The sequence below is a fragment of the Toxotes jaculatrix genome, chromosome 4, assembly GCF_017976425.1.
Source record: "Toxotes jaculatrix isolate fToxJac2 chromosome 4, fToxJac2.pri, whole genome shotgun sequence".
NCBI lineage: Eukaryota > Metazoa > Chordata > Actinopteri > Toxotidae > Toxotes > Toxotes jaculatrix.
Genome location: NC_054397.1, coordinates 12462587 through 12482515, shown reverse-complemented (window position 1 = coordinate 12482515; position 19929 = coordinate 12462587). Strand labels below are relative to the sequence as shown.

General features: G+C 38.1%; 1 protein-coding gene across 4 annotated transcripts; it reads right to left on the bottom strand.

The window, feature by feature from the left end:
• Positions 1-2263: 2263 nt before the first annotated feature.
• Positions 2264-18340, bottom strand: ankrd49 (ankyrin repeat domain 49). Of its 4 annotated transcripts, XR_005893924.1 has the most exons (6): positions 18155-18311; positions 15630-15876; positions 10479-11487; positions 8485-8539; positions 3205-3281; positions 2264-2530 (listed from the first exon to the last, which is right to left on the bottom strand). XR_005893924.1 is itself a non-coding variant. In XM_041035263.1 (3 exons), the coding sequence occupies exons 2-3, from the start codon at positions 15849-15851 to the stop codon at positions 11011-11013; spliced, it is 699 nt and encodes a 232-aa protein (XP_040891197.1). In that variant the 5' UTR covers positions 15852-15876; positions 18155-18311; the 3' UTR covers positions 10372-11010. The 4 variants fall into 4 exon arrangements, 2 of the variants coding, with proteins under 2 accessions (XP_040891197.1, XP_040891198.1); XR_005893925.1 differs by lacking the exon at positions 8485-8539 and having other exon boundaries at positions 2265-2530; XM_041035263.1 differs by lacking the exons at positions 2264-2530; positions 3205-3281; positions 8485-8539 and having other exon boundaries at positions 10372-11487.
• Positions 18341-19929: the final 1589 nt, after the last annotated feature.

Here is a 19929-nt window from a genome sequence, read left to right as displayed (position 1 = left end):
GCTCAATGCCTTGTGCTGTGGTTATTTATTTAAAATCTTTTGTGATTTTTTTTTTTTTTTGGGGTGAAAATATTTTAGGGATTTGTAATTTATCACAAATAATTGGAATTTCAACAACAGCTTTGTATCCCACGTGCAGTTCAGATTTACAGCCACTAGATGGATGTGTTGGTTCATAAACCTTAAACAGTTCTGAGAAACAAGCAACCGCGGGCCAAGGGGGTGGCTGGGTGGGTGTGAGCCATCTCATCTCCCAGCAGCCCCCCTGTCTGATTTATGGATTTAAAACAGTCTCATCCAAAGCTGTCAAAGAGGTCAATACAAAAAACAAACTCAAGAGCTGCAGCAAATACAAATTATTATAAACAGTTACAGTTCCTGAATGTGTTTACAATCAAGATATACTAGATATTTGCATCGTTTGCATGTAAAAGCTTAGTAGGTTTCAACAAAATTACTTTTCAAGGACTTTGGCTTCCAAAAGATTCATGTCTTTCTCCTTATTACATGTTAAAGCTTTCACAAGATTTTGAGACTGAAGTGTTCATAGTGTTCAAGTGGCATAGGAACATACATATTACAGTTATCTGTATGCATTTTCAAAAAGTATTATTATTATAATATTAATTTTGAAAATGCAGGACTAACTGCTATTTCCCCTTTGGTCCACAAGATGGTAGAAAAGGGACAAAATAGGCCATACACTTATCATAATTAAACCATTATAATTTTACATAAGACACAGTGTAGGTTGATATTTGCCCTCTAAAAAGCTGCACAAATAACAGAGTGCACGCCTGCAGTCCTACCTTTCACAAAACTTAACATTTAATAAAACATTTGGTGCATCACACTGAAGAGGGGACTCAAGGTAAAAGCTGTTATTCATGTGATTTTCCTCATGGAGTCTAAACCAATAACAGAGAAGGACATGATGATGAAGACAAATGGTCCAGTTTTATGTCTAAGCTCCGAGACAGCTGAGATGTGGATAAAAATAAATAAATAAAGACCTCCACGTGAATCATGAGTGGCAGATGAGCTGTCACTGCCATACGAACATTACCTACTTGTACCATTACCTACACTCACACATGCAGTGTGAGGCATTTTAAAGCTCTTTGCGCTGCTCTTAGGACAAACCTACTATATCAATGAAGGCCATTTACCATTATCAATCCACTATGACACGTGTATACCATGGTATCCATGGTGCAGCAGCCACTGTGGATCCAAATGAAGATTTAGGGTCAAATGTCAGAGCTGGATACTGTCGCCAAACATAGATTTCACAGAATTATGGTTTTCAATTATCTAACAGCCAGCAATGAATGAGTAAATGTTGAAACCTCTGAACTTCTTCCTACTCAGGTGAACATAGAGCAGGTTAGCAAGCAGGCACACGTGTCAAAGTACGTGAGAAACCCTTGAATACAGATTTGTGGACTTAGTGATCATCATTCATTCTTAACTTTCAAAGATGATCCCACTGAATGTGCTATTAATCTAACGTTCCAGGCATGGTATATGTGGACCTCCTTCACATTTTACAGCAAATTGAAAAAAAGAAAATGTACCAGTGTCACAACTGAAGTCGTGATAGAACAAGCAGGGCTGTAGACTCTTAAATTGTATTTGTCGGTACAAAATTTGTCAATCCATCAAGTAAGTGTGGTGATATATAAGAAGATAACTGAAACTTCTGACCTGATGATGATGCTTGTTGAAAAGTTAGGAGATCAACAAAATCAGAGAGATCTATCCTCTGGGGACCATGATTGTTAGTACCAAATACCATGGCAATCCTTCCAGTAGATGTTTTAATCTGATCCAAAGAGCTGGACTGAACAACCAACTAAACAGGCCAACACTGCCATCTCTAGATGCCCAGTGTGACAGTGGCTAAAAAAATAAAACAACTTTCTTTCAAATTAGAAGAAGAACTGTTTTTAGTTTATCTCAGTGGAAGCTACTCCAACTAAAATCATCTCCTTTATGCAAAACACGCTGCTACAACTCAAATCACAGAAAACTACTGAGAACTTGTTCCACCTCGTCCTTTCACAGGGAAATGATGACACATTGAGGAGAATACGAGGCGGACAGTTTTGACATCATTTGCTTTTCTGGGGAGAGCCTTGATGGCAAGAGCTGATGAACTCATGACCTTGGGGCGGAAATATAATCTCTCTATAGCACAAATTTTGTTGACACTGTGTAGATGTCTTTTCCATTACGGTGATAAGAATTTCTATTATTTACCACTGACTGATCGCACAGAGAGAAGGGTCCTTGATTTGAAACCCACCAGGACCTGCTTGGAGTGTTTCTTTGCAGATTTAGCACATTCTTCCCTTGTTTTTGTCAGTAAATCCAAACACATGAAGACTTGCCTATAGGTCGAATCTGTTTGTTTGTGTGGTATAGATTTGCTCTGACCTCATGTTGGACCTCTCCAGGGCATCTCTGCACTTCTCACCTGATGCATGCCATGGCTAGCTCTAGGACCCGTGATCCTGAGCAAGGTAAACTGGTTAAGAAAATGGACCAATGGATTAGGTGCATGATAAAACACATGATCTGACACTTACGTTGCTTGGAATAAAACATATATGAAGGCATTGGAAAATGTAGGTCTCTGTGAAGGTAATATGTGAAGGAAGGGGAAGGGGATTTACAAAAACAAAATGTTATTTAGACATTTCTAGGTAGGGAAAACAAAAAAGGTACAGCTTTTATTTAATTGGTAAATGTTGGTGGTTTGAAACTCACCACTGACTGGACATCAACATTATTCACATTATGAAATGACCAGAGATACAAAAAATGGATATGATATTAAAAATATATATTTAAAAGGTCATGAAGCACAATCCAGCTCATCAATAAGACATTAACAATATTTACAATATGTATAATTTCAAGAGTGACCAGTTTTGTTACCTTCACAAGCAACCTAAAAAACAGTTTGGGATATGCACTTATTTTATTTCTTGCAGAGATTTAGATGACGCCAATCTTATATTTGTGCTCTACATTTGAAACTACAACCAGCACAGTTAATGGTTAACTTAGCATAAAGATTGGAAACGGGGGACACTGGTAGACTGGCTCTTTCCAAATTTAGCATAAACCGCCTGCCAGCACCTCTAAAGCTCCCTTATCAACACGTTATTTCTCATAATGTGCCTGGCTATTTGTTACCTTTGGACGGAGCCTGGAAAGCTTTCTCCTTCCTTTATAGTCATCGCTGGCCTGCTCCCCAAGGATGATCAAAGACACTGGAAAACAAAACAATAACTGTCAACTGTGTAATGACAAAAATCAATATCACAGACCTTTTTTTTCTGATTAAAACCACTACAGTATTTTGAATAGCTGTAGTTGTAGTCATAATGTAGAATGGTAGAATAGAAAAAATCCGTATGTCCCCAAAGGTGTGCTCTTTGTTTCAGTGTCTAACACGTGGAATTTTTATATTTTTGATTTTCTGATCCACCAGAACTGCCCTTCAGCAAGGCTTTTCATGTTCATGGTCCCCAGTCTCAGGAGCTTCAGAGCAGCTACGCTTCACTGACTGAATCTTTCAGGCTCTGAATGTATTCTCGTCACTTCCATCATAGCTTCACAGTCACACTGAACACCACAAATGGATGTACTAGTCTACATGACAGTGATGGAGAAATATTTAGATCACAGTCTTCAAGCAGATGTTTGCTCTTTTCCCTTATTTCCTCGGCCATTTAAGAGATATCAGCACACTGCTCCGTTTCTCAGGCACCTCGTTTGAGTTGCAGTTGTGCTTTAATGATCAGATCAGCTTTTACATTTGTTCTAACTCTGTTGTTCCACTGCAGCCAACTGGAACAAAAACATAATTAAACGTTTGTGATTTTCTACTACTGATAAGAGCTCCTAAGAGGGTACTGCATGTCAGCTGGTGAAAAAGCAAATTGACATATCCCTAGATGCTCTCAAACATACATTTTCATGAACACACACACACACACTGCTGAATTGCCCTGAAGCTGTGTTAATGAGCTTCTGTTTACTGTAATTTCTTCAGTATTGCCGGCATCCTTTCTTTCCCTTGAGAGAGACTGTGGTCAAATAACCTGCTGATTGTATATGTATAAATGTATGCAATTAAAAGAAGTTGTGAAAATTATATTTTGCATATCCTGACATGGAATCTCAGAGGACAGATGTAAGTGGCTGTAGGGAAAAGTGCTAAATTACGCCAATGATTTTATTTTATAGTTAAGATGAGATGTGGGGTAAAAACACCAATACACTGGTTCGTGAAATGTGTCTGAATGCAGTGCAAACTACACACAGAGGACAGTGATTCTTCTGTATACCCAGCTAATACGGGGTCTATGCTATAATCTCAGAGACAGGACTTCAATGAGGTAACGAAATGTTCCATGTGTTAATGTCATCACCCTTATTTAAAGTGATGATCGTACATACACTATTATTTATCCATATCCAAACAATTTCTTTGCATTCTGTTAGAAAAAAAAATAGTTTATTACATATTAAAAGAAAATTCACAACTTTCCGATGCCCAATCAAAAAATCTGAACCTGTTTGCAGCCTTCATATGAGATGACTGAGTCATGGCTGTGTGACTCATAGTCTGGAGGAGTGAGCCGTCTGTAAACACGATCTGAATCTCAGTGATACTTTCAGCGGAGTGCTGTGTCTAATATGTGTTTTTATATACATCTAATGAGCTCGCTCCATTCATGATGGGGAAATTCATTTTGCTACTTAGAAAGATGAAATAGCATTTCATGACATTAAATATTACGTATATCGGTAATTGTGTGAAATAATTCAGTGTCCTTGTGCAAACATGCATCAACTATGCATATGCAAATTAGTCAGAGGCACATTTCATGTTAAAATAAGCATCCAGTAAGCAGCACCAGAGAACAAGACAACTGGATTGCTGGAGTCCCAGCAGCAAGAAACACTGCAAACAAGCTATTGAACAGAGACAAGCCCTTCACAAAACTTCAATTTGCCACTGTGCGCCTCTTCATTTAAACTTGACATAAACAAGATAATTCACTCTAAAAGAACCAATATAGTACAGTATGAGGGACCTCTACCACCCAGATCAATATTTTATGTTTTATCTTGTATAACAAATTGAATGGCTATCATCATAATGATGTAAAGTTGTATTTAATCATCTGAGTCCATCATCTATAATGTAAGGAGAAAAAAAACACTGCCTGCTATGGACAATGAGGAAGAACAAACCTGGAACAAGAAGGTTTTTCATTGATTTTGGTCAAATAATCAGTGGTTCTATGATGTTTTCTCACCCACACAGTATGAGCTATGAAGGTCTTTTAATTTAATTTTCTTTTCTTTCTCATGAGTAATACACATCATTAGGGCTGTGAAAACATGTTATTTCCAAATGAATGCAGAGTGATCACAGACCAAATGCTGACTAAATCTGTGTGAGGTAAATAACCTCACCACATGTCGATATATGTCAAATAGCATGAACATAGTGAAGCATTTAGCTGCTAAAGAGCAGGATATTTCACTCAGAAGTTGGTGGAGACCAAAAACAGAGCTATTAGCAATTCAGTTATTAGTCATTGCAGGTTTAAAGTATGTTTGCATGCTTTAACACACAGTATATATGGAGTAGGACAAACTAAGACTGACTCAAGGTCTACTTGATAGCCTTTTTCAGAGCTTTCAACAACATCTCACAGTCTTCGTCAGCAGATAGTGTTTGTTTGCTTGCCACGGGGATAATGAAGACTGTGAAATGCAGTTGAGGGTTGTCAAAAAAGCTTGTAAGCAGATCGTGAGTGAAGATTATTTTGTCAAGCTGCTATTTACAAGCTTAAGAGTGAACTTTTGTGCTTTATCTGTACCAAATTGTGTCATGTTGTGCCGCTAGACCTTAGGGTGCTTGGAGCAGTGCTTTCTTCAAATGTGGCAACTATTAAATGGGTGCAGATACACACACAAACACAAAACACCAAGAAAAAAAAAGCCAGACAGAAGAACAACAATGCCTAATGACTCCTCTTTAAACCAGCATTTAAACAGCTTTCTGGTGACAGTCAAATGAACCCACGATGCAGCCATATCATTGCTCCCATCCACCCGAGGCTTCTCTAAGTCCTCCTCTCGCTCTGAAATCGTGGCTAAATTTGCATTCACAACACAGACTTCATTCTCCCACGTGCTTAATTAACTGCCGACCAATTATTTTACCTGCAGTTTAATTTGAAATTGCTAGGTGAAAAATATTCCTAGCTGTGACGTTACGGAAACTATCCAGAGCTACCCAGCTGAAAAGTCATTAGTCCAGCTCTGACACATTGTGATTGTGTCACTGAGTACACTGCTGCTCTGCTTCGCTATGGTAAAACGTCATTATCACAAAGATGTCACTCAGCTCTGTTGATCTAATGTTCCTCTCAATACACCTGTTTATTTGATCTTAAATCTCTGGTTTATATCTATCCTCCGATTCAGATATTGATTAGAGAAAATTCCTCAAAGCTACCAATGAAATAATCATTATCCCTGCTTGCTTTTTACTTCTACAAACATTATGTAAGAGCTAATGTCATGAAATTAGAGTTGAACTAAGTGGCTCTTTTCTCATGATCAAAGCAAAGACATTTTTTTCTTGCTTGCTGTTTGCTCTTACGTTGTGCAGTGAAACTTCAAATAGATGTACAGATACCTGATGCTCACAGTTGCCCTGCTTCCAACTGTCTGTGAACATTAATGTGGACACCAGACAACCATTTTTACTGTTAACGCTCCATTTTTAAAAAAAATATTTAGTCATAGGGCTGCTGCCGAGTCTTAAAGCTCCTCTGAGCTCCCCCGCACAGCACAGCTATTATCAGGTCTAAATCTATGCCACAAAGAACAGAGACAGCTCTGTAATCACATTTTTGTGGAGGGAACTGCAAAAATGTGAATAATATTTTTCTTATCTCATGAGCAGAAAACTCTGTTGTTTGCAAATTCATATAAATACACAGGAAGCAAAGACCTGAAGACATTTATCAAGAAAGAAAACCAAGGCACAAATCCAGCCACATAAGAAAAAAAAAAAAAAAAAAAAAAGTAAAAATATGAAGTGACTTGCATCGTGGTGATCGCCAGGTGGATGCATGTTTACACAGTACACACTGCCTCAAAGATTTGACGCGGAAGATGACGTGCTTTAAAGCTGCCCCTCAAGAGATGCGAAAATTGATCAGGATTTAACTACAGCTCTTTTTCTATGAGAGAACGTGGAACGTTTGCCACACACATTCACTCTAGACAATAACACCAATTATCGCACACATCTATAACAGCGGCAAACTGTGGCTGTGAACGGAACGAGATGCGATTTCAACATATCTTTTATTCTTGTTTTCTTTTGTTGATTACCTGGGTTTAGAGAAAAAACACAGACACACTGTAATTTACGTGAACTAGCTCTAATGCTGTCTGTGTACTCTCTATTAAGTGATTACCTTGTGATTGCTGTTTTGATTTTTTTTTTTTCTAATTACCTGAAAATCAACAAAGACTACTCAACAGAATGAGAACATTTATGCTGTCACTTTTCTGCAATTATTGACCTATGCAAAATGCCAGGCCAGGAAGAAAGCTGTGTTTTAAAAAGAAATCTTTGTTACTTAGATTATGTTTCTAAGTACACAGAGTGACACAGAAGAAGCTGAAGAGCGACAAAAGCTCAAATAATTATGTGTGTGGGGGAGACCTGAGTAAACTAAAGACACTGCTTCACTGGCTTGACTCTGCTTTTAATGCAAATATGTGAACTCCTCATGAGAGCCTGTGTGATGTGGTGTCCTCACACTACCTGGAGCTGCAGTGACAAATCTAATGATGTGACCAGGTTTAAATTAGTGTTGTGGTGCAGAATCACCAGCTGCCTCGCTGATTAAATGTTAAGCCATTCATCAACCCTTTTTTCCCCCACCAAAGTAAATAATTGTATAAATAAGCCTCATCAGTGCCTCATCAAAAACACGTTGCAGTCGTGTTGGTACATCGAGGGTGGGTATGGCGGCTGATGGTGCCTTTGCAGTCACGCATCTGAGGCTTTGAAATAGTTTAATGCACTTTTGAAAAACTGCTTTTACAGAGAGGCTTTCAGTAGACTATTTCTTTATGTGCTTGTGTTTTTTGTGTGTATGTTTATATGGTGTTCCTGTTGCTTGAGTAATGCTGGCTATGCTTTCACCTTCAAAGACAAAGAGTTGTCGCTTGTCAGAAATGTCGTCACTCTCAAGAGTCAAACTGGTCCTTGCAAAGATACAGTCGGAACACACATACACATGCATGCATACACACACACACACACACACACACACACACACACACACACACACACACACACACACACACACACACACACACACACACACACACACACACACACACACACACACACACACACACACATACCTTAGGCAGATTTTGCACAGACACTTTGCAGCATCAACTTCTGTACAGTCAGTCTCTACAAAACATAAGAGGGAGACTGATTTAAGTGACCCCCTGCTGCGCTGGAGATGTAAAAAACCTGCTGCCCACCAGAAGCATCCTACATCAAAGTGTTGCTAAATTTACAGTCTAAATGTACATCTTCCACAAAGACTCTTGACATGTAAACAGGTTGTCACACCTATTAGTCGCATGAATTTGAAACATTTTTTTGCAAGAGCACAGGCAAGGGCAGTTTCCCTGCAGGTAGAGATGTCTTTGTTCTGTTTTATGATATTAATTCCATCTCCTGGGATTGTGATTTACTTGAAGATACATTTTGACTGTGAAGGAGTCACAATGAATAGCTCAGAACCGCCATGTCTCTGGGAAAGAATTACTTTTAAAAAAACATTCAGATTACTGGACATTATCTTTGCCTTTACTTTAAACGTACATGTTACCTTGACAAAAATACTGACCCCAGCAGCAAAGTGAATGAATGATGAGAATCAGCTTCAAGGTTAAGATGTTTACAGACACCATGTGACCAAATGTCCCTTTTGCTATGAATACACAAACTAATAGACGACGAAACAGCAACCCACATCTGTGACTAAGCTGAACACTGTTGGAGCTTTCTAATTACACAGAAAGACATGATGATCATCATCAGCACCATATCTCTGCTGACACCAAAATGTTATCATAATGTGTTGTGAGTCTGAGTGAGTGGACAAGAGAAAGATGCCTGTTTCCAAACTATGTAATGTCTTTTAAACAGACATTTCGATCCCTGTTGTATCTTTGTCAAGTCAAAAAGGTCAATTTTTAACACTCTTTCTTATAAATGGGCTTCCTAACCAAGTTTACACTCCATTTTTACCCAGTGACCCTAAATTCAAACTGAATTGTTGAGCTGATTAATCGATTAGTTGATAGACAGAAAATTCATCTGCAACTGTTTGGTAATCAATTTGTTATTTAAATTTTTTTTCCAAGCAAAAAATGCAGACATTTGAAGGCTCCAGCTTTGCAAATGCTGTGTGAGGATATGATACTTTTCTGTGTTTTAATAAATATCTTTGGGTTTTGGATGGTTGGACAAGCAAGAAAACATGCATCAATTTGATTCATACAAAAAGAGGTGGACTCTTACTATTTTTAAATAAACCACGAAAATAATTGGTAAAACACTGATGATACCCCATACACACGGCTCACTATTACCAGTACATTACACACTGAATTGCAGCACATAAAACACTGTCTTAAATAGTCCACATATGGCATTTTATCAGTATGATTCAGTGACTATAACCTGGGTTCATTTAAGGTTGTAACGGCTGACTTTTCACAACAATAAGTGATATTTTGTGGTGGCATTTAGATCAGTTCTACTGAGATTTCAGATTCAAGGAATATAAAGTAAAGGTTTTTTAGTGTTGCAGTGGAAACTCAGAACCTATTTTAGGCAGCCGCTTAATGTGAATCTCAAGGACCTCTGCAACAAAAACACAAGCTTCACATGCTTTAACAAAAATGTGGTGTTATGCTTGAATTCTTAAGAACCGTGTGCCATTTATCAAAGAAAACTCAGAAGAAAAGCTTACTAGAAAAATTAATAAAAACTTGGGGAAGTCTATTTTAAGAAAAAGCGTTTAAGGACCTTCTTATAAAATAAAAGTTCCAGACAATACATTTTCTGCAAACTCTGCACTTGGCAGTATAGCATGTACCACACAACGACTGAAGAGAAAAGCCAGTGCGCATCTGATTTTCTAAGAAGTGATGGAAGACCCAAATTTCCCCAAGGGACCTCCCAAAGGGATCAATAAAGTATATTCTATTCTATTCTATTCTAAGACAATTTAACACCAAAGATACATGCATTCATTTAATGTGACCACCATTTATTTTTTTTAAGCAAACGTGCTTTTCTCTGCCATACATGGTAATAAACTAAATATCTTTACCTGTTTTAACATATGAACTCAATCAGGTCCAGACACTGTGAGGAGTTGTGAGTTTTCACACATGCAGCAGAGAACCGGAAGTTGTCCTTGTGAGATGTGTTCACACCTACTGGAAATACTCCGTTCAGACTTGGTGAGGGCTGGCTCCTGGGTAGATCTTGCAAGAGGCACCACAGAAACATCATCAACATATCCACTCATGTGCTCATGTGCTTTAACAAAAATGTTATTTGCTGTGAATTCTCTGAACAGTTACCAGATCTATTTACTCAGATCTTGTACTAAGGAGGTGGCAGGTTTAAGTCTGTTTGATGTCTGGTTTAAGTGATTAGCACTCTTGCATTCTCACATAAAGCTCCTCCAGGTAATGTCTAGAAAAGTTCAAGGTTGCAGTGAAGCTTTTGGGTTCTGGATTGTTGCTCTGACCAAACATGACATTTTATAGATTAAACATTTAGTCAACTAATAAACAGAGCTGTGGGCCTAAGGTCCAGGACCTCACTCTGGAATTTGTGCACTCCTGTGATTTTGTTCACGAGACTGGTACCACGTTGACACAGTCTTCTACCATCTCAAACAGGAAATGATGCGGGCCACTACGCCGGCCGATCTCGCTAGCCGTCTCTCTGCTGCTGCTGAGGAGCCCTGGCTTCAGGTGACGCTGAGAGAGGAGCAGCTCTAAGGTATGGGCAGAATCTGATTTTGAGGAGCTGCTGTGGGAAGCAGCCAGGTGTAGTGGTGTGAGCCCACCGTTGGTCTGGGTGTTCAGTTCGGCTCCATGCTGAAGGAGGACACTCACCACAGAGACGCGGCTCCAACGGCAGGCACTGTGCAGGGGCGTCCAGCCGTCAATGGTGCGAGGGTTCATTTTAGACCCCGCAGCAATTAAAGCAGAAACAACACCAACATGACCGCTGTATGCTGCGCGGTGCAGCGGCGTGTAACCATCCTCATCGCAGCAGTGCACCAGCAAAGGATCAGCAGTTAACAATCTATGGACTGTTGAAAGCTAGAAGAAAACCACAGAAACGCTCAGGGTCAGGAAATTACAAACTAATAGTTAGTAGAGACACAGTTTATTTAAGAAGGTCATGCAATTGGAATCATTACTATCACTCTGATGATTTTAACCCTGTTCCAGCATTCATGTGGGTAATTTTTATCTCTCTGTAAATTAAAAATTCCAGACTGCATAATTATCCTCCAGAGAACCTCTGTGGTTGTCCACTTAAGCTTATGCTGTGCATAAGCTTAATACATCAGTGCTTTTAGAGCAAAATTTCATTCTTCATTCGCAGGACAACTGAGGTGAGGACACTGTGCTAAAACCTGACCAATCACAGAGGGAGGCAGGCTTGGATCCTTGATGGAAGTAACAAAGGAAAAACAGGAAAAACATGAGTCATTTGGACTATTAGAGAATCAGAGAAGCATTAGAGAAGATATGATTCTGTGATATTTAACCTGCCCTTACATCCTCAATTAACCGACTGGTCTGTAGAATGTCAGGAAATAGTGACAAATGCCCATCACAGTTTATTAAAGCTCAAGGTTAAGTCATCAAATGTCTTGTGTTGCCTGACAACAATCAAAAAACCCAAAGACATTCAGCTTAAGATCAAAGCTGACAAAAAGGCAAATTCTCATAACTGAGAAGCTGGAACTTGGAAATATTTGGCATTTCTGCAGATAAATAGCAATCAAATAATTAAACAATTAATTGATTATACAAAAAGAAAACTTGCAGAAAAATGTTCTGTTAATTGACTGATAAATTAATTTGGCTAATTTGCTGATCTTCACCAAAGCCTGGCTTACATGCCTGCAGCAGGAAATGTAGCCATTTAAAAGTATTGTGTGGAATTTCTGGCCTTTAGTGTTGCTCTAGAACAATGCCTTGGTGGCAGGTCCCACACTGTTTGTACCTTGTGCTGCACTAGTCTGGCCTACGTGATGTGCATGCACACACCAAGCACAAGAACATACATTTCTAGGAGTACACATTTCTGCAGAATGAGTCAGTAATGTGTCTTAGAAAAAGGTCTGAATACCTATAATATTCCTATAATATTTCATTTTTTAAAAATATAAATGAAATAAATAAATAAAAAAATTTTAAATTCCATTTTCACTTTGTCATTATGAGGTATTGAGTGTAGATTGATGAGGGAAAAAATGAATTTAAATGATTTTAGAATAAATCAGTCTGAATACTTCCTGAATGAATTGAAAATCAGTACACGTTCAACATGTTTGTACTGTAATGCTTTAAAAACATACATAAGTGCATTTTGGTGAGAGATGTTGAAAGTAAAAACAAAAATGTATCCTGCCTGAATCAAACCAAAGAGGAAAAAATACTGTTCCTAACAAGTAATTTAAGGAATAAGTAATTTAACTTGTGGGCCTTCAATTAACCTGAATGCAAAGTCACAGCAGCAGAAATAATCACAAAGCACAGACTGACACAAATGTAATACAGAAACAAACAGACATGAAACACTGTTTACGTGCAAGACAACTAAGATCACAAACTAAATACGTCACAGAAAATGCAGCACAGATAAATAGATAAATAATCAACTTTGAACAATTTTAGATTTTATCGTCACGCAATTAATTTGGTCAGTTAACGTTTTGTTTGTTGAGGTAAACTGTTACATGGAAACACAGTTATTTTGTGCATAAGGAATTGTGATTAAATTAGATTGAGGCTGATTTCTCCCCCCCCCCCCCCCCCCCCCCAGCATTGTTTAATTATCCACTGGGTGCTTTCTTTTTCAAGACGTCTATGGTGCATACAATGTGCTTTCTCTTTGTCGGCTGTTTCTCCTTTTGCGCTATTTATTGCCTCGTGGTATGCAGAGTCACACGGCTTTTCCATTCTTCAGTCTAATTTCTGCATTTATTTAAACTAAATGTTGACTTTGCAGCAAGGGGCAGCTCTATACTCTACAGTGCTTCATTTCTGGCTTGTTCTGCTCTAACAAAAAGTTTAAACTTCATTTACATTTAATAGCACCATATGGCCGTCTTGGAAAGTTTTCTCTTTGATGTTTACAAAATTGGCACAATACTCTTAAATTATTGTGAGAGGGCTACAGGCGTAATACAGGAAGTCTCTGCTGTGCTTAAAAGCAGCTTTTGTTACACCTTGATATTCGTAATGTAAATCATTTTTAAAAAACAAACAAACATTTTTTTCACCTTGTTATTAGACAGCAGGAAACATTTACAATTTATTCATGAAATCAAAAATAAGGTTTTTTTCTTTTGAAAACCTTTTATCTGTCAGATTTTAAAAAGCTGCTATTTGGATTCTTCAACACAACAAGAAACAATGTGTTAAAAAATGATCAGACAAATTGCTGTCAATATAGCACTTCAGTTTTATTTTTTGTTTGAATTGCAGCTTTAGAAGGAGTAAATAATGTGAATTACACATGGCGAGAGTCTTAATGAGCTCTGCTGCGTGCTGGAAATATTAATGTGTGGTCCTTCATGCTCAAACATTCACTGAAATAATATGAGTGACCTGGTTGATTTCACGTAGCTCTGTGACAAAAAAAAAAAAAGCCAGGGTACTAAAAGCTGAAAGGCCTAACTGCTGAAATTGTTTAAACAGCTTAAGTGATCACTAATTGCATTTCTCTGATCTTGACCTCCCGACCTGTCAAATAAACATTCTCCTTCGCTGGTGGATTTAGCTGCAATGAATGCATGTTAGGTAACTGTCCCCACGGGAAATGACAAATCAGAGAAACATCGCTTAAAACTGATCTCTGCATATCGATTGTCACATTAATGAACAGATGTGAAAATTCTACTTCCCCTACCAGTGACAGATGCTACAGACCAAAGCCAAGTGTTTTAAAAAGGAAAATAGTGGGAAGGGAAGGAAAAGGGAACGGACAGACCATCTGAAAGGTGTTGATGATGCTAAGTATAATGTCTGAAAGCAGGAACAACAAAAAAGAGATATAAGTTCTGTCATTAAGATGACAGGAAAAATTATATATACTAATACTAATATCAGTGTAGCAGTACCAGTCCTACTACAGGAAAAGGTGAGCCCCTGGACATACACATGGTGCAAAACAATGATCTTTGGTACAGACAGAAATGTGTCTCTACTGCAGGGTGTCAAAAAATGTCATCTGCTGAGATTCAGCATTAAATGTCTTGTCGGATTCATAATCCTTCTTCCTTTTTCTTTGATCAGACCCTGATTCAAATAATAATTCTAATGATTTTATACTTAAAACAGTTGTCCACTGAATTAGCATTGCACTAATATACAGGAAAGGATCACAATCAATGCAGCTGAAGAAGAGATATCTTCTTTTTTATTCTACATATTCTTCTTTCTGGTCAAAACCTGGTGCCTATATTACCCATAATAGCTCCACCTCATTTTGGGGTGTGTTGTGCTAGTAACGGTTTCTGTAGCCTTGAGCTGCTTGCCTTAGCTTCCCTGTATTGGCTGCCTATTGCACATTGAATGGATTACTAAATTCAACTTATCATCATCATCATCATTAGATTATATTATTATTATTATATTATTATTATTATTACAGAGGTCCTGTAAGCTCACTTCTTTCTAACGCTATAACTCTATAACTCTAGAAATCTAGAAATTCATAGCTCTGCTAGTGAGGCTCATTACAGGCCAGAAAGCAAAACTGTTAAATGGATGAAAAACAGAGAGACACCTTTTCTTACTAAGGGTCAAATTGGCACTTGGTGTAGCTGGAATTACAATAAAGTGGCAACCCTACAGTACATCGCACAGCTTTCACAGCATGGGTATTTAAAGTGCAACACTTTCACATCACATTATTCCAGATAGAACTGGATGAAAATGTCTGTGTAGCATAATTTCTCAAACTACATGATCAGCGCCTCTAAATGGCCATGAAAATATTTTACTGAATCCTTTTGTAAATTACACTGCCTGGCTTGCTAATTATTTTCATGCATTCATTTACATTAAATGTAGGCTATTTTCCACAGTTCAGAGAAGGAGAACATGCAAGAACAACGGCTAAGGGACAGAGCATGAGAGACACGGGTTAAACTGAGACATGACTCAGTTTAACCCCTGCTTACAACTAGCAGGGCAAAACAAGTAAAGTTTCGGTCACTTACTCGATTGTTTTCCGCTGCCCACAGAATGAGCTCCGCTGGTTTGTCTTCAAGACTTCTCTCCTTTTCGAGATACCATTCCTCACTGTGCTCCCCCTCCTCCTCCTCCTCCTCCTCTGTTTCCTTATTCTTGTTTCCGGACCATAGGCTGCTGGCCCCGCGGGGGATCAGATGTCCATGTGTGCTCAGAAGCTCAAGCTGATTAAAGTCTTCAGGAAACTCCATCACTGCTCTGTTTTAGTCCGAGAATCTGAGACCATGACATATAAAGACATAGAGAAATCAGACAGATATACTGACGTCACTCATTAAGAAATTAAAATCAGATATGGAGGCCAGCGTATGAGAGAATGTTGAAAACAATTCAGTAACTTTACCTGAGGTGCTTCCATCCCATCCCACACTGATAATTTCAATGTGCCTATTATTTTTTTCTATCAAGTGTCTCATTTAAAACAGCATATGAAAGATAAATATTTACACTGTCCCTGAAAAGCTGAACTGCCTCAGGATGTGTTTTCTCTTCAGCTCTCAGCTGTTACCTTGAATCTGAATAGGGCCAGACTGGTGTTTGGAATATTTACAACTTTCATTGCTTCATTTTTGTTGTTTTATGTTGATTTTTTTATATTTATATGTGTAATGAATAAAGATACCCAGCAAGCTTCCCTCCAAATAACATTTTCAAAAACTTCAAATGCCCAATTTAGCATTCATTACCAAGGTACTGCAATCTGAAATTCCAGTATTTATTTAGCTCAAAATCTGACATTTACTCCTCTATGATCAAAAATCGATAAGCATCTTTGCTTTTTTGGCTGTGGCTGGACACCTACTGCTATTATATGATCTTTTCTTGTGTTTTGTAGAGCTGAAATAAATAATCAACTAATCAACCAGAATTGAAAAGCCAGCTATTTTGATAATTGTTTAAATAATTTTAAAAAGTTATTCTCCTTGTCCAGCTTCTCAAATGTCACATTTTTCTGCTTTTCTTTCACATCATTCATTCTTTTGGACTGTTGTTTGGACAAAACAAGCAATGTGATGAAGTCAACTTGGGCCACAAGAAATAGAGAGAGACATTTTTCATTCGTTTCTGACATATAAAATGATTAATCAAGGAAATTACTGATCAACAATGAAGATTAATAGAAAATGAAAACTGTTAGTTGCAGATGTACAACTTTGCTCTGACTTTCTACATTTATTTTTCTATTTGGCCTTGTACAAACAAAAAAACTGCTGTTAGGTGGAATAAGAAGTAACATGACACGCCAATTCTAATATTCTGTCCACTCCATTTCCGTCAATAAAGGGGAGACAAATTAGAACCATCTCTCTGTACAATGAAATACAGTTCAACAGCACCACATACCACATCCTCCAAACTGAGCATTAAGTTGAATCAAGACCTCTGTTAAACAGTCTCAACAGAAACTGAAGCTTATAACTTGAAGAAGTCTGAGTATGTTAATGTTACGTTCAACAAACATTAAATACAATTTACAGCATTTTATGGTACACTATTTACGTTATTGTTGAACACACCTGACAGTTCATTAAGTTGTAGTTATGGTTGAATTTACAAGACTGGTGAAGCCAATGTCAAACAGTTATATGTTCAGCAAAGTTTAACTTGACATCACAGTTCTAAGTTTATTATAACATTAGGTTATTATGATTATGCAGATGACACACTACTCTACACACAGTACCTACAGTCCATTACATTTGCTGAATACGTGCAGCGAACAAATCAATGAATGTGAATGTGCCAGAAATTTCTACAACAGAAAAAACTGAAATAATTGTTTTTGGTCCCAAAGCAGAAAGATTAAAAGCTAGTGCTCACCTTGGATTCATGACACTAATATATACAAATCAAGCTACAAATCTTGGTAAAGTTATGGACTTAGACCTAAATTTCAACAGCCACATAAAGACAATTACAAAATCGGCCTATTAACACCTTAAAAGCACAGCAAAAATGAAAGGATTATAAGATAAGATACAGAAAACGTCTTCAGGCGTCCGGATAGACTACTGTAATGGTGTCTTCGAAGAAAAAAATCAACCAGATAGCTGCAGCACATTACGCTGGTCCTTAAATCACTGCACTGGAATGTATGTCAAAGTATGGATTTTAAAATTCTATCACTTCTCTACAAAGCGCTGAGTGCTCTCCGGCCTAAATACATCTCGTCAATACAAGTATCCAGAGCCCTCAGGTCATCTGCGACAGGTTTACTCGGGTGTTCCCAGTATCAAAACCAAAGAAGCCGAAGCAGCTTCTAGTTTCTATGCTCCCCATTAGCTTCACGAAGACCCGAGGCCTGCTAAAACTTTCAGCTCATTTAAATCAGCGCCTATAGCCATACGGTCTATGCCAGTAACTTAAGTTATTGTTTTCTAAATGCCATTTTAACGTCCGCTAAATGTCTTATTTTCGCCTCTGTAAGGCACTTTGAATTGCCTTGTGTCTGTATGGTGCTGTATGGTCCAACGGCTCTGTGTATGAAACTTACGTTGACGTTACGTGTTACGGTTGAGGCTAACCGCCGAAGCAATGCTTTTTCGTGTCAGAAGCGCTTTTGTTCTCACTCAGCCGGGAGACTTTACCGCGTACTTCTACTTTACAACTTAAAAGAATAACACCTAGCGCAATTTCACTCTTACCTTCCAATTTTGTGGATTCAAAGCAAACAACGTCATTCTCTCGTGAAGACACATGGGATTTGTAGTTGTTTTCCAGGTTAGCGTCAGTGAGACATGCTGTTGAAAGACTCGACTACCCATAACTGCTCACTGCGTTTGAGGGGGGGGGGGGGGTGCTTCTTCTTCGTCGGCTAAATTCTCCGTAGCCCAGACGCCGTGTCCCACTGTTTCTGCCATCTGCCAACTGCTGTCGATCATTTGCTGTCGTAAATGATGCCTGGCAGAAAAATCACATCACTTCTTAATATACAACAAGCTGTGTGAAGTGTCTGGATATGTCTTTGGGCTGTGGACCTCCGAATTCAGCCTTTTACGTTCATACAACCATTAAAACATATTTTAATGGTTAAATAATATTTGGTTCAGACTGCAGATGGAGACTTCCATTGACTCAGCATGATAATTTATGACACATCTCAACATTGGTGTAAAGTAAAAACACAGCTTTTCCCCCCATTAAAGTGGTCCAGAGGGGATTTGTGTGGAGAGGAAATACATCAGGTGGCAAAAGAGAGGGAGAGAGAAAGAGAAAGACACAGGCTCAGGCTGTAATTACATAACATTATGTTACATTACAGCAGCAAGCGTGCTCAGTTGGACGGAACCAGCCTGGCATTTTTTTTTTAATCCAAAAAATGACAGCAACTTCATAATAACAGGTACAAATTATGTAGCTTGGAACACCATACTCTGCAGGTGCTTTTTTCTAGTAACCCATGGGTTTTCATCATAGTACATTCATACACATAAAAAAAAATGCCAACACCTACATCATGGCTTAAGGTCCTGCAAGGCTGTTAAGAAGCCCCTGATCAGCGAGAGGCAGAGGTTAGCTCGGAGCTGCTGCACTCATCCAGGTCAAATATTTCATGATAATATTTGCAATTGTGTAAAATTTTAAGGCTGTCCGAAAACTTTTTTCCACCACTGTAGAGCTCCATAACTATTCATAGGTTTTGTGGATGCAGTCATAATGATACTGCTGATCCCTCTTGAGGTCATGTGTTATTGTTTTTCCGCACTCGAAGGATGAGGACGGTCAGAGTACTAACCCAGCATCAATGCATCATATTACATCATGCTCAAAGAGACACGTCAGGAATAAGATGCTTATTAACATTGTCCTTCAGTTAATTGAAGGATCTACACCATGTTAAAACTATGGCGATATAGAGCACATCTCGCCATTATAAAACTGAATTAAAAAATAGCATCCTCATAAATGAAACATATGATGTACTTGAATATCACGGAGATATACTAATTTCTCATTCTTTATACAGACATGATGAAACTCTTTCATGGAAATTATGGACACGCAATGAGCTGGAATGGGAAATGACATTTTTTTAAAAAATTTAAGCTAAAAGAGGAAGAAGCACTTGTTAATGTTCAAGATAGATGTACTTTACATTCAGAAAATTAAACAACATAGTACTCTTCTTAGGCCAACTGTTCTTGCTTTGGAAATGCCAATAGAAACACATCTCTCTAATTATCTTTATTTATAGAATACTTTTTCATACCCAGGTTACAGTGTGATTCACGGAGAGAAACACATTAAAATCAATAATAATCAAAGCAA